We start from the raw sequence: 27,269 nt of genomic DNA, 5'->3' as shown, positions 1-27,269 counted from the left end.
GGGTACTTCCTGTACAGAATCTTCTCAGGTTTTGGCCTGCCATAGGAGTTCTGTTATACTCACAGACACCATTCAAACAGTTTTAGAAACTTTAGGGTGTTTTCTATCCAAAGCCAATAATTATATGCATATTCTAGTTACTGGGCAGGAGTAGTAACCAGATTAAATCGGGTACGTTTTTTATCCAGCCGTGTCAATAATGCCCCCCTAGCCCTAACAGGCTAAATGACTAAAATGTAAAAAATGGAATGAATACTCCCCCCCCCCCCCCCCAGCAGGATAATGCCACAAGGCTTGGATTGTCCCCAGGAACGGTTTCACCAACATGCCAGTGAATTCAGCGTACCTGCCAGTGACCTGCCCAGTCACCTGATCTCAACCCAAATGGATCACCTGTGGGATGAGATGGAACGAGCTTGTTCGGGAGTAGAGATCCACTACGGGCCAACTTGACAACCGTGGGAAGCATCGGAGTCGACGTGGGCCAGCGTTTCCTGGTGGAACGCTTTCTAATTGGTGTTTCCTGATGTGTTGTCCAATCAAGTCTCCTTTCTCAGTGAGGTGGGACGGTGATTTTTCAAAATGGGAATCAAATTGGTCCCCACAAGGATAGTAAAACAAACGTGTGTGTGCGTGTCCACGGTGGGTTGTGTGTTTCACATTCTGGGGCGATTCTAAAAAGAGGGGGGGGGGGGGGGGGGAACCGCAGCTGGAGTGGAAGCAGCAAAATCGGAAACCAGATGTGGCTCTGGCCCGCAAAAATCTTGTTCTAGATCAAAACATCGTTCTGGAGGAGACCCAGAACCCAAGCTATAACCCACCAACCAACCCAGCAGAACCCAGAACCCAGGCTACCACCACCAACCAACCCAGAAGAACCCAGGCTACCACCACCAACCAACCCAGCAGAACCCAGAACCCAGGCTACCACCACCAACCAACCCAGCAGAACCCAGCAGAACCCAGGCTACCACCACCAACCAACCAACCCAGCAGAACCCAGAACCCAGGCTATAACCCACCAACCAACCCAGCAGAACCCAGAACCCAGGCTACCACCACCAACCAACCCAGCAGAACCCAGAACCCAGGCTACCACCACCAACCAACCCAGCAGAACCCAGAGCCCAGGCTATAACCCACCAACCAACCCAGCAGAACCCAGAACCCAGTCTATAACCCACCAACCAACCCAGCAGAACCCAGAGCCCAGGCTATAACCCACCAACCAACCCAGCAGAACCCAGAGCCCAGGCTACCACCACCCAACCAACCCAGAACCCAGGCTACCACCACCAACCAACCCAGCAGAACCCAGCAGAACCCAGGCTACCACCACCAACCAACCAACCCAGCAGAACCCAGAGCCCAGGCTATAACCCACCAACCAACCCAGCAGAACCCAGAACCCAGGCTATATCCCACCAACCAACCCAGCAGAACCCAGAGCCCAGGCTATAACCCACCAACCAACCCAGCAGAACCCAGAGCCCAGGCTACCACCACCCAACCAACCCAGAACCCAGGCTACCACCACCAACCAACCCAGCAGAACCCAGCAGAACCCAGGCTACCACCACCAACCAACCAACCCAGCAGAACCCAGAGCCCAGGCTATAACCCACCAACCAACCCAGCAGAACCCAGAGCCCAGGCTACCACCACCCAACCAACCCAGAACCCAGGCTACCACCACCAACCAACCCAGCAGAACCCAGGCTACCACCACCAACCAACCCAGCAGAACCCAGAACCCAGGCTACCACCACCAACCAACCCAGCAGACCCTACCAAACTCTCTGGTAGGGCCCCCCTCTCTGGTAGGGCCCCCCACCCCTCACCCAGTCTTTCCCACACTGCCCCACTGAGCTACGGGGGGGGGGGCAATTGGGTTCAGATTAAAAGCAACAAACCCTAAGCTTATGTATTGGAACATATCGCACCATGATAATATGCTGTGTGAGGATGCCAACTGTAGAGAACAAAGGGTTGCTTTGAGACTAGTCATTTCCATATGGAAGTTCGAGACCCCATGGAGGGAAATTGGGTAGGACTCACATCGACCCCCACTCCCCTCCCTGCATTACATCTGTACCCATCACCACATGGCGCGAAAGAATCTAACTTCCCACAGTGGCTCAACTGTCAGCACCACGAAAAGTCAAGGAATTTTACGATCGGGTTTCTGGAGGTACCCCAAACTTTAAAACGTGGTACCAGGGGGGATTACAGCTGGGTCATGGTGTAGACTAGTCCTCATAGGAGGATCTCACTGCTGCTCTGGGCTGAGGTACTGATCACAGCTGGGTCATGGTGGAGACTAGTCCTCATAGGAGGACCTCACTGCTGCTCTGGGCTCTGGGCTGATGAGGTACTGATCCAGCTGGGTCATGGTGTAGACTAGTCCTCATAGGAGGACCTCACTGCTGCTCTGGGCTGAGGTACTGATCACAGCTGGGTCATGGTGGAGACTAGTCCTCATAGGAGGACCTCACTGCTGCTCTGGGCTGAGGTACTGATCCAGCTGGGTCATGGTGTAGACTAGTCCTCATAGGAGGACCTCACTGCTGCTCTGGGCTGATGAGGTACTGATCCAGCTGGGTCATGGTGTAGACTAGTCCTCATAGGAGGACCTCACTGCTGCTCTGGGCTGAGGTACTGATCCAGCTGGGTCATGGTGTAGACTAGTCCTCATAGGAGGACCTCACTGCTGCTCTGGGCTGAGGTACTGATTACAGCTGGGTCATGGTGGAGACTAGTCCTCATAGGAGGATCTCACTGCTGCTCTGGGCTGAGGTACTGATCACAGCTGGGTCATGGTGGAGACTAGTCCTCATAGGAGGACCTCACTGCTGCTCTGGGCTGAGGTACTGATCCAGCTGGGTCATGGTGGAGACTAGTCCTCATAGGAGGACCTCACTGCTGCTCTGGGCTGAGGTACTGATCCAGCTGGGTCATGGTGGAGACTAGTCCTCATAGGAGGACCTCACTGCTGCTCTGGGCTGAGGTACTGATTACAGCTGGGTCATGGTGGAGACTAGTCCTCATAGGAGGACCTCACTGCTGCTCTAGGCTCTGGGCTGAGGTACTGATCCAGCTGGGTCATGGTGTAGACTAGTCCTCATAGGAGGACCTCACTGCTGCTCTGGGCTGAGGTACTGATCCAGCTGGGTCATGGTGTAGACTAGTCCTCATAGGAGGACCTCACTGCTGCTCTGGGCTGAGGTACTGATCCAGCTGGGTCATGGTGGAGACTAGTCCTCATAGGAGGACCTCACTGCTGCTCTGGGCTGAGGTACTGATCACAGCTGGGTCATGGTGTAGACTAGTCCTCATAGGAGGACCTCACTGCTGCTCTGGGCTGAGGTACTGATCACAGCTGGGTCATGGTGGAGACTAGTCCTCATAGGAGGACCTCACTGCTGCTCTGGGCTGAGGTACTGATCCAGCTGGGTCATGGTGTAGACTAGTCCTCATAGGAGGACCTCACTGCTGCTCTGGGCTCTGGGCTGAGGTACTGATCCAGCTGGGTCATGGTGGAGACTAGTCCTCATAGGAGGACCTCACTGCTGCTCTGGGCTGAGGTACTGATTACAGCTGGGTCATGGTGTAGACTAGTCCTCATAGGAGGACCTCACTGCTGCTCTGGGCTGAGGTACTGATCCAGCTGGGTCATGGTGTAGACTAGTCCTCATAGGAGGACCTCACTGCTGCTCTGGGCTCTGGGCTGAGGTACTGATCCAGCTGGGTCATGGTGTAGACTAGTCCTCATAGGAGGACCTCACTGCTGCTCTGGGCTGAGGTACTGATCACAGCTGGGTCATGGTGTAGACTAGTCCTCATAGGAGGATCTCACTGCTGCTCTGGGCTGAGGTACTGATCCAGCTGGGTCATGGTGGAGACTAGTCCTCATAGGAGGACCTCACTGCTGCTCTGGGCTGAGGTACTGATCACAGCTGGGTCATGGTGTAGACTAGTCCTCATAGGAGGACCTCACTGCTGCTCTGGGCTGAGGTACTGATCACAGCTGGGTCATGGTGTAGACTAGTCCTCATAGGAGGACCTCACTGCTGCTCTGGGCTGAGGTACTGATCCAGCTGGGTCATGGTGGAGACTAGTCCTCATAGGAGGACCTCACTGCTGCTCTGGGCTGAGGTACTGATCCAGCTGGGTCATGGTGTAGACTAGTCCTCATAGGAGGACCTCACTGCTGCTCTGGGCTGAGGTACTGATCACAGCTGGGTCATGGTGGAGACTAGTCCTCATAGGAGGACCTCACTGCTGCTCTGGGCTGAGGTACTGATCACAGCTGGGTCATGGTGTAGACTAGTCCTCATAGGAGGACCTCACTGCTGCTCTGGGCTGAGGTACTGATCACAGCTGGGTCATGGTGGAGACTAGTCCTCATAGGAGGACCTCACTGCTGCTCTGGGCTGAGGTACTGATCCAGCTGGGTCATGGTGGAGACTAGTCCTCATAGGAGGACCTCACTGCTGCTCTGGGCTGAGGTACTGATCACAGCTGGGTCATGGTGTAGACTAGTCCTCATAGGAGGACCTCACTGCTGCTCTGGGCTGATGAGGTACTGATCCAGCTGGGTCATGGTGGAGACTAGTCCTCATAGGAGGATCTCACTGCTGCTCTGGGCTGAGGTACTGATCACAGCTGGGTCATGGTGGAGACTAGTCCTCATAGGAGGATCTCACTGCTGCTCTGGGCTGAGGTACTGATCACAGCTGGGTCATGGTGGAGACTAGTCCTCATAGGAGGACCTCACTGCTGCTCTGGGCTGAGGTACTGATCACAGCTGGGTCATGGTGGAGACTAGTCCTCATAGGAGGACCTCACTGCTGCTCTGGGCTCTGGGCTGAGGTACTGATCCAGCTGGGTCATGGTGGAGACTAGTCCTCATAGGAGGACCTCACTGCTGCTCTGGGCTGAGGTACTGATCCAGCTGGGTCATGGTGGAGACTAGTCCTCATAGGAGGACCTCACTGCTGCTCTGGGCTGAGGTACTGATTACAGCTGGGTCATGGTGTAGACTAGTCCTCATAGGAGGACCTCACTGCTGCTCTGGGCTGAGGTACTGATCCAGCTGGGTCATGGTGGAGACTAGTCCTCATAGGAGGACCTCACTGCTGCTCTGGGCTGAGGTACTGATCACAGCTGGGTCATGGTGTAGACTAGTCCTCATAGGAGGACCTCACTGCTGCTCTGGGCTGAGGTACTGATCACAGCTGGGTCATGGTGGAGACTAGTCCTCATAGGAGGACCTCACTGCTGCTCTGGGCTGAGGTACTGATCACAGCTGGGTCATGGTGGAGACTAGTCCTCATAGGAGGACCTCACTGCTGCTCTGGGCTCTGGGCTGAGGTACTGATCCAGCTGGGTCATGGTGGAGACTAGTCCTCATAGGAGGACCTCACTGCTGCTCTGGGCTGAGGTACTGATCCAGCTGGGTCATGGTGGAGACTAGTCCTCATAGGAGGACCTCACTGCTGCTCTGGGCTGAGGTACTGATTACAGCTGGGTCATGGTGTAGACTAGTCCTCATAGGAGGACCTCACTGCTGCTCTGGGCTGAGGTACTGATCCAGCTGGGTCATGGTGGAGACTAGTCCTCATAGGAGGACCTCACTGCTGCTCTGGGCTGAGGTACTGATCACAGCTGGGTCATGGTGTAGACTAGTCCTCATAGGAGGACCTCACTGCTGCTCTGGGCTGAGGTACTGATCCAGCTGGGCCATGATGTAGACTAGTCCTCATAGGAGGACCTCACTGCTGCTCTGGGCTGAGGTACTGATTACAGCTGGGTCATGGTGGAGACTAGTCCTCATAGGAGGACCTCACTGCTGCTCCGGGCTCTGGGCTGATGAGGTACTGATCCAGCTGGGTCATGGTGGAGACTAGTCCTCATAGGAGGATCTCACTGCTGCTCTGGGCTGAGGTACTGATCCAGCTGGGTCATGGTGGAGACTAGTCCTCATAGGAGGATCTCACTGCTGCTCTGGGCTGAGGTACTGATCACAGCTGGGTCATGGTGGAGACTAGTCCTCATAGGAGGACCTCACTGCTGCTCTGGGCTGAGGTACTGATCACAGCTGGGTCATGGTGTAGACTAGTCCTCATAGGAGGACCTCACTGCTGCTCTGGGCTGAGGTACTGATCACAGCTGGGTCATGATGTAGACTAGTCCTCATAGGAGGACCTCACTGCTGCTCTGGGCTGAGGTACTGATCACAGCTGGGTCATGATGTAGACTAGTCCTCATAGGAGGACCTCACTGCTGCTCTGGGCTGAGGTACTGATCACAGCTGGGTCATGGTGGAGACTAGTCCTCATAGGAGGACCTCACTGCTGCTCTGGGCTGAGGTACTGATTACAGCTGGGTCATGGTGTAGACTAGTCCTCATAGGAGGACCTCACTGCTGCTCTGGGCTCTGGGCTGATGTACTGATTACAGCTGGGTCATGGTGTAGACTAGTCCTCATAGGAGGACCTCAATGCTGCTCCGGGCTCTGGGCTGATGAGGTACTGATCCAGCTGGGCCAAGATGTTTTCAAGGAGGAAACTCTCGTTCCGGATAGGAAGCAACGTTTCTATGTTACCAACTTGGTAGCAGCTTCTAAGGAGAATCTACGGCGCCACAGCAACGTTTCTATGTTACCAACTTGGTAGCAGGTTCTAAGGAGAATCTACGGCGCCACAGCAACGTTTCTATGTTACCAACTTGGTAGCAGCTTCTAAGGAGAATCTACGGCGCCACAGCAACGTTTCTATGTTACCAACTTGGTAGCAGGTTCTAAGGAGAATCTACGGCGCCACAGCAACGTTTCTATGTTACCAACTTGGTAGCAGCTTCTAAGGAGAATCTACGGCGCCACAGCAACGTTTCTATGTTACCAACTTGGTAGCAGCTTCTAAGGAGAATCTACGGCGCCACAGCAAACAGAGATTCAGAATCTGTCCACCGGAGATTATGTTGAGCCAGAACCATTCCAATGCCCTTCAAACGAGTCCATCGATGGGGTAATAACTCCCTGGTCGTATGACTTCCCTTCTGGAAGGAGATAACGGTCCTGTGACGCTGCTAGGGGACGTGTGTGTGTCAGGCTGTTCATAGTGGTAGAGAGAGCGGTCGCTCCACACGGTGTGCAGCCGAACAGGGTCCCTGGAGCAGCCCCCCCCGCAGACACACAGCTAGCTACCCCCCCCCCCCCCCCCCCGCAGACACACGGCTAGCTACCCACCCCTCCACTACAGCCCCCCCCTCCCCCCCCGCAGACACACGGCTACCCCTCCCCCCCCCTGCAGACACACGGCTAGCTACCCACCCCTCCCCCCCCCGCAGACACACGGCAAACTCCCCCCCCCTTCAGACACACGGCTACCCCTCCCCCCCGCAGACACACGGCTACCCCCCCTCCCCCCCGCAGACACACGGCTACCCCTCCCCCCCTGCAGACACACGGCTAGCTACCCACCCCTCCACACGGCTAGCTACCCACCCCTCCACTACAGCCCCCCCCTCCCCCCCCGCAGACACACGGCTACCCCCCCTGCAGACACACGGCTAGCTACCCATCCCTCCACTACAGCCCCCCGCAGACACACGGCTACCCCCCCCCCCACAGACACATGGCTAGCTACCCACCCCTCCACACAGCCCCCCCCCCCCTCCCCCACAACACACCAGCTGATGGAACATGCCAACCCAGCGGAGGGCTGAACGTGACCCACATGAAGACGTTCTGAAAACACTCATCCATCCATCCATCCACTCATCCATCCATCCATCCATCCATTCATCCATCCATCCATCCATCCATTCATTCATCCATCCATTCATCCATCCATTCAGCCATCCATTCAGCCATCCATCCATCCACTCATTCATCCATCCATCCATCCACTCATTCATCCATCCATCCATTCATCCTCTCCCTCCCTCCCTCCCTCCCTCCATCCATCATCCATCCATTCATTCATCCATCCACTCATTCATCCATCCATCCATCCATCCATCCATTCATTCATCCACTCATCCATCCATCCCTCCATTCAGCCATCCAGCCATTCATCCATCCATCCATCCATTCATTCATCCATCCATCCATTCATCCATCCATTCAGCCATCCATTCATTCATCCACTCCATTCATCCATCCATCCACTCATTCATCCATCCATTCATCCCTCCCTCCATCCCTCCCTCCATCCATCATCCATCCATTCATTCATCCATCCATCCATCCATTCATCCATCCATTCATTCATCCACTCATCCATCCCTCCCTCCCTCCCACCCACCCACCCCTCCCTCCCTCCATCCATCAATCCATTCATCCATCCATTCATCCCTCCCTCCATTCAGCCATCCATCCATCCATCCATCCGGTAGGGAAATAGACAGCGTGAAATACCTCTATCTTGTCCGTCTTGGCATCGCCCCAATAGATCATCCGGTCGGCGTAGTCCAGCGCCAGTCCGTTGGGCCAGCCCAGGGAGGTGTTGACCATCACTAGCCTCTCGGTCCCGTCCAGGTCGGCCCGCTCGATCTTAGGAACCTCGCCCCAGTCCGTCCAGTACATGTACCTGGAACGAACCAGAGAGGGGACAGAGGGACGACAGGACAGATGGACAGATATGAGACTTCAGGTTGGGGGTTAATGATGGAGCTCAGGGCAGATATGAGTCTTCAGGTTGGGGGTTAATGATGGAGCTCAGGACAGATATGAGTCTTCAGGTTGGGGGTTAATGATGGAGCTCAGGACAGATATGAGTCTTCAGGTTGGGGGTTAATGATGGAGCTCAGGACAGATATGAGTCTTCAGGTTGGGGGTTAATGATGGAGCTCAGGACAGATATGAGACTTCAGGTTGGGGGTTAATGATGGAGCTCAGGACAGATATGAGTCTTCAGGTTGGGGGTTAATGATGGAGCTCAGGACAGATATGAGACTTCAGGTTGGGGGTTAATGATGGAGCTCAGGACAGATATGAGTCTTCAGGTTGGGGTTAATGATGGAGCTCAGGACAGATATGAGTCTTCAGGTTGGGGGTTAATGATGGAGCTCAGGACAGATATGAGTCTTCAGGTTGGGGGTTAATGATGGAGCTCAGGACAGATATGAGTCTTCAGGTTGGGGGTTAATGATGGAGCTCAGGACAGATATGAGTCTTCAGGTTGGGGGTTAATGATGGAGCTCAGGACAGATATGAGTCTTCAGGTTGGGGGTTAATGATGGAGCTCAGGACAGATATGAGTCTTCAGGTTGGGGGTTAATGATGGAGCTCAGGACAGATATGAGTCTTCAGGTTGGGGGTTAATGATGGAGCTCAGGACAGATATGAGACTTCAGGTTGGGGGTTAATGATGGAGCTCAGGACAGATATGAGTCTTCAGGTTGGGGGTTAATGATGGAGCTCAGGACAGATATGAGACTTCAGGTTGGGGGTTAATGATGGAGCTCAGGACAGATATGAGTCTTCAGGTTGGGGTTAATGATGGAGCTCAGGACAGATATGAGTCTTCAGGTTGGGGGTTAATGATGGAGCTCAGGACAGATATGAGTCTTCAGGTTGGGGGTTAATGATGGAGCTCAGGACAGATATGAGTCTTCAGGTTGGGGGTTAATGATGGAGCTCAGGACAGATATGAGTCTTCAGGTTGGGGGTTAATGATGGAGCTCAGGACAGATATGAGTCTTCAGGTTGGGGGTTAATGATGGAGCTCAGGACAGATGGACAGATATGAGTCTTCAGCTCAGACAGCAGTTACCCAGCGACAGGATCCAGTACGAGCCCTGGTTCAGGGTTAGTATAGGAGACAGCAGTTACCCAGCGACAGGACCCAGTACGAGCCCTGGTTCAGGGTTAGTATAGAGACAGCAGTTACCCAGCGACAGGACCCAGTACGAGCCCTGGTTCAGGGTTAGTATAGGAGACAGCAGTTACCCAGCGACAGGACCCAGTACGAGCCCTGGTTCAGGGTTAGTATAGAGACAGCAGTTACCCAGCGACAGGACCCAGTACGAGCCCTGGTTCAGGGTTAGTATAGGAGACAGCAGTTACCCAGCGACAGGACCCAGTACGAGCCCTGGTTCAGGGTTAGTATAGAGACAGCAGTTACCCAGCGACAGGACCCAGTACGAGCCCTGGTTCAGGGTTAGTATAGGAGACAGCAGTTACCCAGCGACAGGATCCAGGACGAGCCCTGGTTCAGGGTTAGTATAGGAGACAGCAGTTACCCAGCGACAGGACCCAGTACGAGCCCTGGTTCAGGGTTAGTATAGGAGACAGCAGTTACCCAGCGACAGGATCCAGTACGAGCCCTGGTTCAGGGTTAGTATAGGAGACAGCAGTTACCCAGCGACAGGATCCAGTACGAGCCCTGGTTCAGGGTTAGTATAGGAGACAGCAGTTACCCAGCGACAGGACCCAGTACGAGCCCTGGTTCAGGGTTAGTATAGGAGACAGCAGTTACCCAGCGACAGGATCCAGTACGAGCCCTGGTTCAGGGTTAGTATAGGAGACAGCAGTTACTCAGCGACAGGACCCAGTACGAGCCCTGGTTCAGGGTTAGTATAGGAGACAGCAGTTACCCAGCGACAGGACCCAGTACGAGCCCTGGTTCAGGGTTAGTATAGAGACAGCAGTTACCCAGCGACAGGACCCAGTACGAGCCCTGGTTCAGGGTTAGTATAGGAGACAGCAGTTACCCAGCGACAGGACCCAGTACGAGCCCTGGTTCAGGGTTAGTATAGAGACAGCAGTTACCCAGCGACAGGACCCAGTACGAGCCCTGGTTCAGGGTTAGTATAGAGTCAGCAGTTACCCAGCGACAGGACCCAGTACGAGCCCTGGTTCAGGGTTAGTATAGGAGACAGCAGTTACCCAGCGACAGGATCCAGGACGAGCCCTGGTTCAGGGTTAGTATAGGAGACAGCAGTTACCCAGCGACAGGACCCAGTACGAGCCCTGGTTCAGGGTTAGTATAGGAGACAGCAGTTACCCAGCGACAGGATCCAGTACGAGCCCTGGTTCAGGGTTAGTATAGAGACAGTAGTTACCCAGCGACAGGACCCAGGACGAGCCCTGGTTCAGGGTTAGTATAGGAGACAGCAGTTACCCAGCGACAGGATCCAGTACGAGCCCTGGTTCAGGGTTAGTATAGAGACAGCAGTTACCCAGTACGAGCCCTGGTTCAGGGTTAGTATAGGAGACAGCAGTTACCCAGCGACAGGACCCAGTACGAGCCCTGGTTCAGGGTTAGTATAGGAGACAGCAGTTACCCAGCGACAGGATCCAGGACGAGCCCTGGTTCAGGGTTAGTATAGGAGACAGCAGTTACCCAGCGACAGGATCCAGGACGAGCCCTGGTTCAGGGTTAGTATAGGAGACAGCAGTTACCCAGCGACAGGACCCAGTACGAGCCCTGGTTCAGGGTTAGTATAGGAGACAGCAGTTACCCAGCGACAGGATCCAGGACGAGCCCTGGTTCAGGGTTAGTATAGAGACAGCAGTTACCCAGCGACAGGATCCAGGACGAGCCCTGGTTCAGGGTTAGTATAGGAGACAGCAGTTACCCAGCGACAGGATCCAGGACGAGCCCTGGTTCAGGGTTAGTATAGGAGACAGCAGTTACCCAGCGACAGGATCCAGGACGAGCCCTGGTTCAGGGTTAGTATAGGAGACAGCAGTTACCCAGCGACAGGATCCAGGACGAGCCCTGGTTCAGGGTTAGTATAGGAGACAGCAGTTACCCAGCGACAGGATCCAGGACGAGCCCTGGTTCAGGGTTAGTATAGGAGACAGCAGTTACCCAGCGACAGGACCCAGGACGAGCCCTGGTTCAGGGTTAGTATAGGAGACAGCAGTTACCCAGCGACAGGATCCAGGACGATGGCTCGCGGTTCGTCCAGGTCCTCCGATATGAGGATCTTCCTCATGGTTCCGTTGAGTCGCGTGACCTCGATGCGGTCCGTTCCCGTGTCCGTCCAGTACAGGTTCCGGGCGATCCAGTCCACCGCGATGCCGTCGGGGTGGTTCACCTGAGAGAGAAGAGATCAGGTTAGAGTAGATCCACATGAATGTTGTTCTGGAAGAAGCTCTGCAGAGTTGGTCACTAACTGGCACTTCCTGCTGCTGTTACCAAATGTAGTAACTATCTGGCCCAGCCACTTCCTGCTGCTGTTACCAAATGTAGTAACTATCTGGCCCAGCCACTTCCTGCTGCTGTTACCAAATGTAGTAACTATCTGGCCCAGCCACTTCCTGCTGCTGTTACCAAATGTAGTAACTATCTGGCCCAGCTGTTAGTGATCTGCTGCTGTTACCAAATGTAGTAACTATCTGGCCCAGCTGTTAGCGACCTGCTGCTGTTACCAAATGTAGTAACTATCTGGCCCAGCTGTTAGCGACCTGCTGCTGCTGTTACCAAATGTAGTAACTATCTGGCCCAGCTGTTAGCGACCTGCTGCTGCTGTTACCAAATGTAGTAACTATCTGGCCCAGCTGTTAGCGACCTGCTGCTGCTGTTACCAAATGTAGTAACTATCTGGCCCAGCTGTTAGTGACCTGCTGCTGCTGTTACCAAATGTAGTAACTATCTGGCCCAGCTGTTAGCGACCTGCTGCTGCTGTTACCAAATGTAGTAACTATCTGGCCCAGCTGTTAGCGACCTGCTGCTGTTACCAAATGTAGTAACTATCTGGCCCAGCCACTTCCTGCTGCTGTTACCAAATGTAGTAACTATCTGGCCCAGCTGTTAGCGACCTGCTGCTGCTGTTACCAAATGTAGTAACTATCTGGCCCAGCACCTGTGAGGTGACGATGAACTGAGCGTCAGAGCCGTCCAGGTAGGACCTCCTGATGGCCCGGACCTCGTCGTCGGTCCAATAGACGTGTCCGTCCACCGGGTCGTAGTCGATGGCGATGGCGTGGCGGATGTCGTCCGTCTGGAGGATGACGTCGGTGAAGTCGGGCGTGTCCAGAGAAATGCGGCGCAGGTCAGTCCTCCGGGCCAGGAGGAGGAGCTGAGTGGCACCTGGAGGGGGGAGAGAGATGGGAGAGGTGAGTCACCTGGAGGGGGGGAGAGAGATGGGAGAGGTGAGTCACCTGGAGGGGGGGAGAGAGATGGGAGAGGTGAGTCACCTGGAGGGGGGGAGAGAGATGGGAGAGGTGAGTCACCTGGAGGGGGGAGAGAGATGGGAGAGGTGAGTCACCTGGAGGGGGGAGAGAGATGGGAGAGGTGAGTCACCTGGAGGGGGGAGAGAGATGGGAGAGGTGAGTCACCTGGAGGGGGGAGAGAGATGGGAGAGGTGAGTCACCTGGAGGGGGGAGAGAGATGGGAGAGGTGAGTCACCTGGAGGGGGGAGAGAGATGGGAGAGTGAGTCACCTGGAGGGGGGAGAGAGATGGGAGAGGTGAGTCACCTGGAGGGGGGGAGAGAGATGGGAGAGGTGAGTCACCTGGAGGGGGGGGGGAGAGAGATGGGAGAGGTGAGTCACCTGGAGGGGGGGGGGAGAGAGATGGGAGAGGTGAGTCACCTGGAGGGGGGGGGGAGAGAGATGGGAGAGGTGAGTCACCTGGAGGGGGGGAGAGAGATGGGAGAGGTGAGTCACCTGGAGGGGGGGAGAGAGATGGGAGAGGTGAGTCACCTGGAGGGGGGGAGAGAGATGGGAGAGGTGAGTCACCTGGAGGGGGGGAGAGAGATGGGAGAGGTGAGTCACCTGGAGGGGGGAGAGAGATGGGAGAGGTGAGTCACCTGGAGGGGGGAGAGAGATGGGAGAGGTGAGTCACCTGGAGGGGGGGAGAGAGATGGGAGAGGTGAGTCACCTGGAGGGGGGGAGAGAGATGGGAGAGGTGAGTCACCTGGAGGGGGGAGAGAGATGGGAGAGGTGAGTCACCTGGAGGGGGGAGAGAGATGGGAGAGGTGAGTCACCTGGAGGGGGGGAGAGAGATGGGAGAGGTGAGTCACCTGGAGGGGGGGAGAGAGATGGGAGAGGTGAGTCACCTGGAGGGGGGGAGAGAGAGATGGGAGAGGTGAGTCACCTGGAGGGGGGAGAGAGATGGGAGAGGTGAGTCACCTGGAGGGGGAGAGGTGGGAGGGAGATGGAGGGAGAGGTGAGTCACCTGGAGGGGGGGAGAGAGATGGGAGAGGTGAGTCACCTGGAGGGGGGAGAGAGATGGGAGAGGTGAGTCACCTGGAGGGGGGAGAGAGATGGGAGAGGGTCAGGGGAATACAGGAGGGGTGGAGGAGAGAGAGAGGAGAGGTCGGGGAATACAGGAGGGGTGGAGGAGAGAGAGAGAGGAGAGGGGGAATACAGGAGGGGTGGAGGAGAGAGAGAGGAGAGGGTCAGGGGAATACAGGAGGGGTGGAGGAGAGAGAGAGAGGAGAGGGTCAGGGGAATACAGGAGGGGTGGAGGAGAGAGAGAGAGGAGAGGGTCAGGGGAATACAGGAGGGGTGGAGGAGAGAGAGAGAGGAGAGGGTCAGGGGAATACAGGAGGGGTGGAGGAGAGAGAGAGAGGAGAGGGTCAGGGGAATACAGGAGGGGTGGAGGAGAGAGAGAGAGGAGAGGGTCAGGGGAATACAGGAGGGGTGGAGGAGAGAGAGAGGAGAGGGTCAGGGGAATACAGGAGGGGTGGAGGAGAGAGAGAGAGGAGAGGGTCAGGGGAATACAGGAGGGGTGGAGGAGAGAGAGAGAGGAGAGGGTCAGGGGAATACAGGAGGGGTGGAGGAGAGAGAGAGGAGAGGGTCAGGGGAATACAGGAGGGGTGGAGGAGAGAGAGAGAGGAGAGGGTCAGGGGAATACAGGAGGGGTGGAGGAGAGAGAGAGAGGAGAGGGTCAGGGGAATACAGGAGGGGTGGAGGAGAGAGAGAGAGGAGAGGGTCAGGGGAATACAGGAGGGGTGGAGGAGAGAGAGAGAGGAGAGGGTCAGGGGAATACAGGAGGGGTGGAGGAGAGAGAGAGGAGAGGGTCAGGGGAATACAGGAGGGGTGGAGGAGAGAGAGAGGAGAGGGGGAATACAGGAGGGGTGGAGGAGAGAGAGAGGAGAGGGTCAGGGGAATACAGGAGGGGTGGAGGAGAGAGAGAGAGGAGAGGGGGGAATACAGGAGGGGTGGAGGAGAGAGAGAGGAGAGGGTCAGGGGAATACAGGAGGGGTGGAGGAGAGAGAGAGAGGAGAGGGGGAATACAGGAGGGGTGGAGGAGAGAGAGAGGAGAGGGTCAGGGGAATACAGGAGGGGTGGAGGAGAGAGAGAGAGGAGAGGGTCAGGGGAATACAGGAGGGGTGGAGGAGAGAGAGAGAGGAGAGGGTGAGGGGAATACAGGAGGGGTGGAGGAGAGAGAGAGAGGAGAGGGGGAATACAGGAGGGGTGGAGGAGAGAGAGAGAGAGAGGGGGAATACAGGAGGGGTGGAGGAGAGAGAGAGGAGAGGGTCAGGGGAATACAGGAGGGGTGGAGGAGAGAGAGAGGAGAGGGGGAATACGGAGGGGGGAGAGGGTACAGGAGGGGTGGAGGAGAGAGAGAGAGGAGAGTGTCTGTGGGTGCAGGTCTCACCATCTCTGCAGGTCTTTCCGTCCTCTAGCAGCTGGACCCCGGTGGGACAGGCACACTGGTAGTAGGGTGTGATGGGAGACAGGAGACAGAGATGGGAGCAGTCTCCGTTCCTCACGGAGCACGGAGAAGACACTGTCCAGGAAGGAGACAACACGCTGTCAGAGGAAACCGTTCTACATTATAAAACACACCATTCATTCATTATCACTCGCGTCCCAAATGGCACCCTATTCCCCATTTAGTACACTACATGACCAGACATTATCTCTGGAGAGAACACTACATGACCAGACATTATCTCTGGAGAGAACACTACATGACCAGAGTAGACATTATCTCTGAAGAGAACACTACATGACCAGTCATTATCTCTAGAGAGAACACTACATGACCAGACATTATCTCTGGAGAGAACACTACATGACCAGACATTATCTCTGGAGAGAACACTACATGACCAGACATTATCCTCTGGAGAGAACACTACATGACCAGACATTATCCTCTGGAGAGAACACTACATGACCAGACATTATCTCTGGAGAGAACACTACATGACCAGACATTATCCTCTGGAGAGTACACTACATGACCAGACATTATCTCTGGAGAGAACACTACATGACCAGACATTATCCTCTGGAGAGAACACTACATGACCAGACATTATCTCTGGAGAGAACACTACATGACCAGACATTATCTCTGGAGAGAACACTACATGACCAGACATTATCTCTGGAGAGAACACTACATGACCAGACATTATCTCTGGAGAGAACACTACATGACCAGACATTATCTCTGGAGAGAACACTACATGACCAGACATTATCTCTGGAGAGAACACTACATGACCAGACATTATCCTCTGGAGAGTACACTACATGACCAGACATTATCTCTGGAGAGAACACTACATGACCAGACATTATCTCTGGAGAGTACACTACATGACCAGACATTATCTCTGGAGAGAACACTACATGACCAGACATTATCTCTGGAGAGAACACTACATGACCAGACATTATCTCTGGAGAGAACACTACATGACCAGTCATTATCTCTGGAGAGAACACTACATGACCAGACATTATCTCTGGAGAGTACACTACATGACCAGACATTATCTCTGGAGAGAACACTACATGACCAGACATTATCTCTGGAGAGAACACTACATGACCAGACATTATCTCTGGAGAGAACACTACATGACCAGACATTATCTCTGGAGAGAACACTACATGACCAGACATTATCTCTGGAGAGAACACTACATGACCAGACATTATCTCTGGAGAGAACACTACATGACCAGACATTATCTCTGGAGAGAACACTACATGACCAGACATTATCTCTGGAGAGAACACTACATGACCAGACATTATCTCTGGAGAGAACACTACATGACCAGACATTATCTCTGGAGAGAACACTACATGACCAGACATTATCTCTGGAGAGAACACTACACTACATGACCAGACATTATCTCTGGAGAGAACACTACACTACATGACCAAAAGTATGTGGACACCTGCTGGTCCATCATCTCATTCCATAAATCATGGGCATTAATATGGAGTTGGTCCCCCCCTCTTTGCTGCTATAACAGCCTCCACTCTTCTGGGAAGGCTTTCCACTAGATGTTGGAACATTGCTGCTATAACAGCCTCCACTCTTCTGGGAAGGCTTTCCACTAGATGTTGGAACATTGCTGCTATAACAGCCTCCACTCTTCTGGGAAGGCTTTCCACTAGATGTTGGGACATTGCTGCTATAACAGCCTCCTCTCTTCTGGGAAGGCTTTCCACTAGATGTTGGAACATTGCTGCTATAACAGCCTCCACTCTTCTGGGAAGACTTTCCACTAGATGTTGGTACATTGCTGCTATAACAGCCTCCTCTCTTCTGGGAAGGCTTTCCACTAGATGTTGGGACTTGCTTCCATTCAACCACAAGAGCGTTAGTGAGGACGGGCACTGCTGTTGGGCGATTAGGCCTGGCTCGCAGTCGGCGTTCCAATTCATCCCAACGGTGTTCGATGGGGTTGAGGTCAGGGCTCTATGCAGGCCAGTCAAGTTCTTCCAAACGATTTCTGTATGGACTTCGCTTTGTGCACGGGGGGGCATTGTCATGCTGAAACAGGAAAGGGCCTCGCCCAAAACTGTTGCCACAAAGTTGGAAGCACAGAATCGTCTAGAATGTCATTGTATACTGTAGCGTTAAGATTAAGGGGCCTAGCCCAAACCATGAAAACCAGCCCCAAACCATTATTCCTCCTCCACCAAACTTTACAGTTGGCACTATGCATTCTGGCAGATAGCCATCTCCTGGCATCCGCCAAACCCAGATTAATCCGTCAGACTGCCAGACGGTGAAGCGTGATTCATCACTGCAGAGAAAGCGTTTCCGCTGCCCAAGAGCTTTACACCAGTCCAGACGACGCTTGGCATTACCCGTGTTGATCTTTAGGCTTGTGTGTGTGCGGCTGCTCGGCCGCGGAAACCCATTTCATGAAGCTCCCGACGAACAGTTCCTGTGCTGACGTCGCTTCCAGAGGCGGTTTGTAACTCGGTAGCGAGCGTTGTAACCGCGGACGGATTTTTTACTTGCTTTACCTTTCAGTTGACCTTGGCAGCTGCGGCGGGGCACAAACTTGACTGAATTGTTTGGAAAGGTGGCATTCCTATGACGGTGCCACGTTGAAAGTCACTGAGCTCTTCGGTACGGGGTCATTCTACTGCCACTGTTTGTCTATGGAGATTGCATGGCTGTGTGGTGGATTTTATACACCTGTCAGCGACGGGTGTGGCTGAAACAGCCGAATCCACTAAGAATCGGTGTCCACATACCTTTGTATATATACACACACACAATATGTTAGCCAGTGATCTGACCACTGTGAGGTCCATGTGTCGCTAAGGTCACTGTGAGGTCCATGTGTCGCTAAGGTCACTGTGAGGTCAATGTGAGGTCCATGTGTCGCTAAGGTCACTGTGAGGTCACTGTGAGGTCCATGTGTCGCTAAGGTCACTGTGAGGTCACTGTGAGGTCACTGTGTCGCTAAGGTCACTGTGTCGCTAAGGTCACTGTGAGGTCCATGTGTCGCTAAGGTCACTGTGAGGTCCATGTGTCGCTAAGGTCACTGTGAGGTCACTGTGAGGTCCATGTGTCGCTAAGGTCACTGTGAGGTCCATGTGTCGCTAAGGTCACTGTGAGGTCACTGTGAGGTCCATGTGTCGCTAAGGTCACTGTGAGATCACTGTGAGGTCACTGTGAGGTCACTGTGTCGCTAAGGTCACTGTGAGGTCACTGTGAGGTCACTGTGTCGCTAAGGTCACTGAGGTCCATGTGTCGCTAAGGTCACTGTGAGGTCCATGTGTCGCTAAGGTCACTGAGGTCCATGTGTCGCTAAGGTCACTGTGAGGTCACTGTGAGGTCCATGTGTCGCTAAGGTCACTGTGAGGTCCATGTGTCGCTAAGGTCACTGTGAGGTCCATGTGTCGCTAAGGTCACTGTGAGGTCCATGTGTCGCTAAGGTCACTGTGAGGTCCATGTGTCGCTAAGGTCACTGAGGTCCATGTGTCGCTAAGGTCACTGTGAGGTCCATGTGTCGCTAAGGTCACTGTGAGGTCCATGTGTCGCTAAGGTCACTGTGAGGTCCATGTGTCGCTAAGGTCACTGTGAGGTCCATGTGTCGCTAAGGTCACTGTGAGGTCCATGTGTCGCTAAGGTCACTGTGAGGTCCATGTGTCGCTAAGGTCACTGTGAGGTCCATGTGTTGCTAAGGTCACTGTGAGGTCACTGTGAGGTCCATGTGTCGCTAAGGTCACTGTGAGGTCCATGTGTCGCTAAGGTCACTGTGAGGTCACTGTGAGGTCCATGTGTCGCTAAGGTCACTGTGAGGTCACTGTGAGGTCACTGTGAGGTCCATGTGTCGCTAAGGTCACTGTGAGGTCACTGTGAGGTCACTGTGAGGTCGATGTGTCGCTAAGGTCACTGTGAGGTCACTGTGAGGTCACTGTGAGGTCACTGTGAGGTCCATGTGTCGCTAAGGTCACTGTGAGGTCACTGTGAGGTCCATGTGTCGCTAAGGTCACTGTGAGGTCACTGTGAGGTCCATCTGCACTGTGACAAATTATCTGAATTAAACCTCAGACTACAGGGATTCTATTGTCCTAGACCTAGCTAGCCGATCATAGATCTATTGTCCTAGATCTAGCTAACAGATCATAGATCTATTGTCCTAGACCTAGCTAACAGATCATAGATCTATTGTCCTTAGACCTAGCTAGCCGATCATATATCTATTACCCTAGACCTAGCTAACAGATCATAGATCTATTGTCCTAGACCTAGCTAACAGATCATAGATCTATTGTCCTTAGACCTAGCTAGCCGATCATAGATCTATTACCCTAGACCTAGCTAGCCGATCATAGATCTATTACCCTAGACCTAGCTAGCCGATCATAGATCTATTGTCCTAGACCTAGCTAACAGATCTATTGTCCTAGACCTAGCTAACAGATCATAGATCTATTGTCCTTAGACCTAGCTAGCCGATCATAGATCTATTGTCCTTAGACCTAGCTAGCCGATCATAGATATATTACCCTAGACCTAGCTAGCCGATCATAGATATATTACCCTAGACCTAGCTAGCCGATCATAGATCTTTGTCCTAGACCTAGCAAGCAGATCATAGATCAATTGTCCTAGACCTAGCTAGCCGATCATAGATCTATTGTCCTAGACCTAGCTAGCTGATCATAGATCTATTGTCCTAGACCAAGCTAACAGATCATATATCTATTGTCCTAGACCTAGCTAGCCGATCATAGATCTACTGTCCTAGACCTAGCTAACAGATCATAGATCTATTGTCCTAGACCTAGATAGCCAATCATAGATCTATTGTCCTAGACCTAGCTAGCCGATCATAGATCTATTGTCCTAGACCTAGCTAGCCGATCATAGATCTATTGTCCTAGACCTAGCTAACAGATCATAGATCTATTGTCCTAGACCTAGCTAACAGATCATATATCTATTGTCCTAGACCTAGCTAACAGATCTATTGTCCTAGACCTAGCTAGCCGATCATAGATCTACTGTCCTAGACCTAGCTAACAGATCATAGATCTATTGTCCTAGACCTAACAGATCATAGATCTATTGTCCTTAGACATAGCTAGCCGATCATAGATCTACTGTCCTAGACCTAGCTAACAGATCATAGATCTATTGTCCTAGACCTAACAGATCATAGATCTATTGTCCTTAGACATAGCTAACAGATCTATTGTCCTAGACCTAGTTAGCCGATCATAGATCTACTGTCCTAAACCGAGTTAACAGATCATAGATCTATTGCCCTAGACCTAACAGATCATAGATCTATTGTCCTAGACCTAGCTAACAGATCATAGATCTATTGTCCTAGACCTAGCTAACAGATCATATATCTATTGTCCTAGACCTAGCTAACAGATCTATTGTCCTAGACCTAGCTAGCCGATCATAGATCTACTGTCCTAGACCTAGCTAACAGATCATAGATCTATTGTCCTAGACCTTGCTAACAGATCATAGATCTATTGTCCTAGACCTAGCTAACAGATCATAGATCTATTGCCCTAAACCTAGCTAGTCGATCATAGACCTAGCTAGTCGATCATAGATCTATTGTCCTAGACCTAGCTAACAGATCATAGATCTATTGTCCTAGACCTAGATAGCCAATCATAGATCTATTGTCCTAGACCTAGCTAGCCGATCATAGATCTATTGTCCTAGACCTAGCTAACAGATCATAGATCTATTGTCCTAGACCTAGCTAACAGATCATATATCTATTGTCCTAGACCTAGCTAACAGATCTATTGTCCTAGACCTAGCTAGCCGATCATAGATCTACTGTCCTAGACCTAGCTAACAGATCATAGATCTATTGTCCTAGACCTAACAGATCATAGATCTATTGTCCTTAGACATAGCTAGCCGATCATAGATCTACTGTCCTAGACCTAGCTAACAGATCATAGATCTATTGTCCTAGACCTAACAGATCATAGATCTATTGTACTTAGACATAGCTAACAGATCTATTGTCCTAGACCTAGTTAGCCGATCATAGATCTACTGTCCTAAACCGAGTTAACAGATCATAGATCTATTGCCCTAGACCTAACAGATCATAGATCTATTGTCCTTAGACATAGCTAGCCGATCATAGATCTACTGTCCTAGACCTAGCTAACAGATCATAGATCTATTGTCCTAGACCTAACAGATCATAGATCTATTGTCCTAGACCTAGCTAACAGATCATATATCTATTGTCCTAGACCTAGCTAACAGATCTATTGTCCTAGACCTAGCTAGCCGATCATAGATCTATTGTCCTTAGACATTGCTAGCCGATCATAGATCTACTGTCCTAGACCTAGCTAACATATCTATTGTCCTAGACCTAACAGATCATAGATCTATTGTCCTTAGACCTAACAGATCATAGATCTATTGTCCTAGACCTAACAGATCATAGATCTATTGTCCTTAGACATAGCTAGCCGATCATAGATCTACTGTCCTAGACCTAGCTAACATATCTATTGTCCTAGACCTAACAGATCATATATCTATTGTCCTTAGACATAGCTAGCCGATCATAGATCTACTGTCCTTAGACATAGCTAGCCGATCACAGAGAGGAGGGGCCCTGATCATTCTATATTCTGATTGGGAGAGGAGCCAGGTCATTCAGTGGGGACCAGCGATTGGCTGTGTGTTCTCACGTAGAGGTTGTCTCGTCTGGCTGTAGACGTGTATGTCCATGGGAGAGAAGATGTCCGAGTGGACCTTCCTCCGATCTTCTCCGGTCTCCTTCTGACACGAGTGGATGGAATGAGTGTTCCAGTCGGTCCAGAACAGAGTCTCCTCGTACAGCGTCAGAGCGAAGGGGTGAGGGAGGTCTCCCTTCACCACCACCTCCCTGGAGAGACAGAGAGACAGAGACACTAGTTTAGTACTGTGGTAGGAGTAGTCCTCCCTGGAGAGACAGAGACACTAGTTTAGTACTGTGGTAGGAGTAGTCCTCCCTGGAGAGACAGAGACACTAGTTTAGTACTGTGGTAGGAGTAGTCCTCCCTGGAGAGACAGAGACACTAGTTTAGTCCTGTGGTAGGAGTAGTCCTCCCTGGAGAGACAGAGACACTAGTTTAGTACTGTGGTAGGAGTAGTCCTCCCTGGAGAGACAGAGACACTAGTTTAGTACTGTGGTAGGAGTAGTCCTCCCTGGAGAGACAGAGACACTAGTTTAGTACTGTGGTAGGAGTAGTCCTCCCTGGAGAGACAGAGACACTAGTTTAGTACTGTGGTAGGAGTAGTCCTCCCTGGAGAGACAGAGACACTAGTTTAGTACTGTGGTAGGAGTAGTCCTCCCTGGAGAGACAGAGACACTAGTTTAGTACTGTGGTAGGAGTAGTCCTCCCTGGAGAGACAGAGAGACAGAGACACTAGTTTAGTACTGTGGTAGGAGTAGTCCTCCCTGGAGAGACAGAGACACTAGTTTAGTACTGTGGTAGGAGTAGTCCTCCCTGGAGAGACAGAGAGACAGAGACACTAGTTTAGTACTGTGGTAGGAGTAGTCCTCCCTGGAGAGACAGAGACACTAGTTTAGTACTGTGGTAGGAGTAGTCCTCCCTGGAGAGACAGAGAGGACACTAGTTTAGTACTGTGGTAGGAGTAGTCCTCCCTGGAGAGACAGAGACACTAGTTTAGTACTGTGGTAGGAGTAGTCCTCCCTGGAGAGACAGAGACACTAGTTTAGTACTGTGGTAGGAGTAGTCCTCCCTGGAGAGACAGAGAGACAGAGACACTAGTTTAGTACTGTGGTAGGAGTAGTCCTCCCTGGAGAGACAGAGACACTAGTTTAGTACTGTGGTAGGAGTAGTCCTCCCTGGAGAGACAGAGACACTAGTTTAGTACTGTGGTAGGAGTAGTCCTCCCTGGAGAGACAGAGACACTAGTTTAGTACTGTGGTAGGAGTAGTCCTCCCTGGAGAGACAGAGACACTAGTTTAGTACTGTGGTAGGAGTAGTCCTCCCTGGAGAGACAGAGAGACAGAGACACTAGTTTAGTACTGTGGTAGGAGTAGTCCTCCCTGGAGAGACAGAGAGACAGAGACACTAGTTTAGTACTGTGGTAGGAGTAGTCCTCCCTGGAGAGACAGAGACACTAGTTTAGTACTGTGGTAGGAGTAGTCCTCCCTGGAGAGACAGAGACACTAGTTTAGTACTGTGGTAGGAGTAGTCCTCCCTGGAGAGACAGAGACACTAGTTTAGTACTGTGGTAGGAGTAGTCCTCCCTGGAGAGACAGAGAGACAGAGACACTAGTTTAGTACTGTGGTAGGAGTAGTCCTCCCTGGAGAGACAGAGACACTAGTTTAGTACTGTGGTAGGAGTAGTCCTCCCTGGAGAGACAGAGACACTAGTTTAGTACTGTGGTAGGAGTAGTCCTCCCTGGAGAGACAGAGACACTAGTTTAGTACTGTGGTAGGAGTAGTCCTCCCTGGAGAGACAGAGACACTAGTTTAGTACTGTGGTAGGAGTAGTCCTCCCTGGAGAGACAGAGACACTAGTTTAGTACTGTGGTAGGAGTAGTCCTCCCTGGAGAGACAGAGACACTAGTTTAGTACTGTGGTAGGAGTAGTCCTCCCTGGAGAGACGAGAGAGACACTAGTTTAGTACTGTGGTAGGAGTAGTCCTCCCTGGAGAGACAGAGAGACAGAGACACTAGTTTAGTACTGTGGTAGGAGTAGTCCTCCCTGGAGAGACAGAGACACTAGTTTAGTACTGTGGTAGGAGTAGTCCTCCCTGGAGAGACAGAGACACTAGTTTAGTACTGTGGTAGGAGTAGTCCTCCCTGGAGAGACGAGACACTAGTTTAGTACTGTGGTAGGAGTAGTCCTCCCTGGAGAGACAGAGACACTAGTTTAGTACTGTGGTAGGAGTAGTCCTCCCTGGAGAGACAGAGAGACAGAGACACTAGTTTAGTACTGTGGTAGGAGTAGTCCTCCCTGGAGAGACAGAGACACTAGTTTAGTACTGTGGTAGGAGTAGTCCTCCCTGGAGATACAGAGAGACAGAGACACTAGTTTAGTACTGTGGTAGGAGTAGTCCTCCCTGGAGAGACAGAGACACTAGTTTAGTACTGTGGTAGGAGTAGTCCTCCCTGGAGAGACAGAGAGCACTAGTTTAGTACTGTGGTAGGAGTAGTCCTCCCTGGAGAGACAGAGACACTAGTTTAGTACTGTGGTAGGAGTAGTCCTCCCTGGAGAGACAGAGACACTAGTTTAGTACTGTGGTAGGAGTAGTCCTCCCTGGAGAGACAGAGACACTAGTTTAGTACTGTGGTAGGAGTAGTCCTCCCTGGAGAGACAGAGACACTAGTTTAGTACTGTGGTAGGAGTAGTCCTCCCTGGAGAACGAGAGACAGAGACACTAGTTTAGTACTGTGGTAGGAGTAGTCCTCCCTGGAGAGACAGAGACACTAGTTTAGTACTGTGGTAGGAGTAGTCCTCCCTGGAGAGACAGAGAGACAGAGACACTAGTTTAGTACTGTGGTAGGAGTAGTCCTCCCTGGAGAGACAGAGAGACAGAGACACTAGTTTAGTACTGTGGTAGGAGTAGTCCTCCCTGGAGAGAGAGAGAGACAGAGACACTAGTTTAGTACTGTGGTAGGAGTAGTCCTCCCTGGAGAGACAGAGACACTAGTTTAGTACTGTGGTAGGAGTAGTCCTCCCTGGAGAGACAGAGACACTAGTTTAGTACTGTGGTAGGAGTAGTCCTCCCTGGAGAGACAGAGACACTAGTTTAGTACTGTGGTAGGAGTAGTCCTCCCTGGGAGACAGAGAGACAGAGACACTAGTTTAGTACTGTGGTAGGAGTAGTCCTCCCTGGAGAGACAGAGACACTAGTTTAGTACTGTGGTAGGAGTAGTCCTCCCTGGAGAGACAGAGACACTAGTTTAGTACTGTGGTAGGAGTAGTCCTCCCTGGACGAGACAGAGACACTAGTTTAGTACTGTGGTAGGAGTAGTCCTCCCTGGAGAGACAGAGACACTAGTTTAGTACTGTGGTAGGAGTAGTCCTCCCTGGAGAGACAGAGAGACAGAGACACTAGTTTAGTACTGTGGTAGGAGTAGTCCTCCCTGGAGAGACAGAGACACTAGTTTAGTACTGTGGTAGGAGTAGTCCTCCCTGGAGAGACAGAGACACTAGTTTAGTACTGTGGTAGGAGTAGTCCTCCCTGGAGAGACAGAGAGACAGAGACACTAGTTTAGTACTGTGGTAGGAGTAGTCCTCCCTGGAGAGACAGAGACACTAGTTTAGTACTGTGGTAGGAGTAGTCCTCCCTGGAGAGACAGAGAGACAGAGACACTAGTTTAGTACTGTGGTAGGAGTAGTCCTCCCTGGAGAGACAGAGACACTAGTTTAGTACTGTGGTAGGAGTAGTCCTCCCTGGAGAGACAGAGACACTAGTTTAGTACTGTGGTAGGAGTAGTCCTCCCTGGAGAGACAGAGAGACAGAGACACTAGTTTAGTACTGTGGTAGGAGTAGTCCTCCCTGGAGAGACAGAGACACTAGTTTAGTACTGTGGTAGGAGTAGTCCTCCCTGGAGAGACAGAGAGACAGAGACACTAGTTTAGTACTGTGGTAGGAGTAGTCCTCCCTGGAGAGACAGAGACACTAGTTTAGTACTGTGGTAGGAGTAGTCCTCCCTGGAGAGACAGAGACACTAGTTTAGTACTGTGGTAGGAGTAGTCCTCCCTGGAGAGACAGAGCACTAGTTTAGTACTGTGGTAGGAGTAGTCCTCCCTGGAGAGACAGAGACACTAGTTTAGTACTGTGGTAGGAGTAGTCCTCCCTGGAGAGACAGAGAGACAGAGAACTAGTTTAGTACTGTGGTAGGAGTAGTCCTCCCTGGAGAGACAGAGACACTAGTTTAGTACTGTGGTAGGAGTAGTCCTCCCTGGAGAGACAGAGACACTAGTTTAGTACTGTGGTAGGAGTAGTCCTCCCTGGAGAGACAGAGACACTAGTTTAGTACTGTGGTAGGAGTAGTCCTCCCTGGAGAGACAGGAGACAGACACTAGTTTAGTACTGTGGTAGGAGTAGTCCTCCCTGGAGAGACAGAGACACTAGTTTAGTACTGTGGTAGGAGTAGTCCTCCCTGGAGAGACAGAGAGACAGAGACACTAGTTTAGTACTGTGGTAGGAGTAGTCCTCCCTGGAGAGACAGAGACACTAGTTTAGTACTGTGGTAGGAGTAGTCCTCCCTGGAGAGACAGAGACACTAGTTTAGTACTGTGGTAGGAGTAGTCCTCCCTGGAGAGACAGAGACACTAGTTTAGTACTGTGGTAGGAGTAGTCCTCCCTGGAGAGACAGAGACACTAGTTTAGTACTGTGGTAGGAGTAGTCCTCCCTGGAGAGACAGAGAGACAGAGACACTAGTTTAGTACTGTGGTAGGAGTAGTCCTCCCTGGAGAGACAGAGACACTAGTTTAGTACTGTGGTAGGAGTAGTCCTCCCTGGAGAGACAGAGAGACAGAGACACTAGTTTAGTACTGTGGTAGGAGTAGTCCTCCCTGGAGAGACAGAGACACTAGTTTAGTACTGTGGTAGGAGT

General features: G+C 52.0%; 1 protein-coding gene across 1 annotated transcript in view; it reads right to left on the bottom strand.

The window, feature by feature from the left end:
* The window catches only part of lrp6 (low density lipoprotein receptor-related protein 6), a 110,002-nt gene that overhangs the window by 62,488 nt on the left and 20,245 nt on the right, over window positions 1–27,269 (bottom strand). Inside the window, exons 4-8 of the mRNA XM_082978105.1 lie at window positions 22,374–22,570; window positions 15,562–15,693; window positions 12,820–13,046; window positions 11,882–12,051; window positions 8,423–8,594 (exon numbers count right to left, since the gene is read on the bottom strand). Of these exons, the coding sequence (XP_082834231.1) occupies window positions 8,423–8,594; window positions 11,882–12,051; window positions 12,820–13,046; window positions 15,562–15,693; window positions 22,374–22,570 (898 nt within the window). The remainder of the gene's footprint in view (window positions 1–8,422; window positions 8,595–11,881; window positions 12,052–12,819; window positions 13,047–15,561; window positions 15,694–22,373; window positions 22,571–27,269) is intronic.

Source organism: Salmo salar, chromosome 07, assembly GCF_965601325.2.
Source record: "Salmo salar chromosome 07, fSalSal1, whole genome shotgun sequence".
In the NCBI taxonomy this organism is placed as follows: Eukaryota; Metazoa; Chordata; class Actinopteri; order Salmoniformes; family Salmonidae; genus Salmo; species Salmo salar.
The sequence above is the reverse complement of the archived record's forward strand: the minus strand, read 5'-3'. Positions and strand labels throughout refer to the sequence as shown.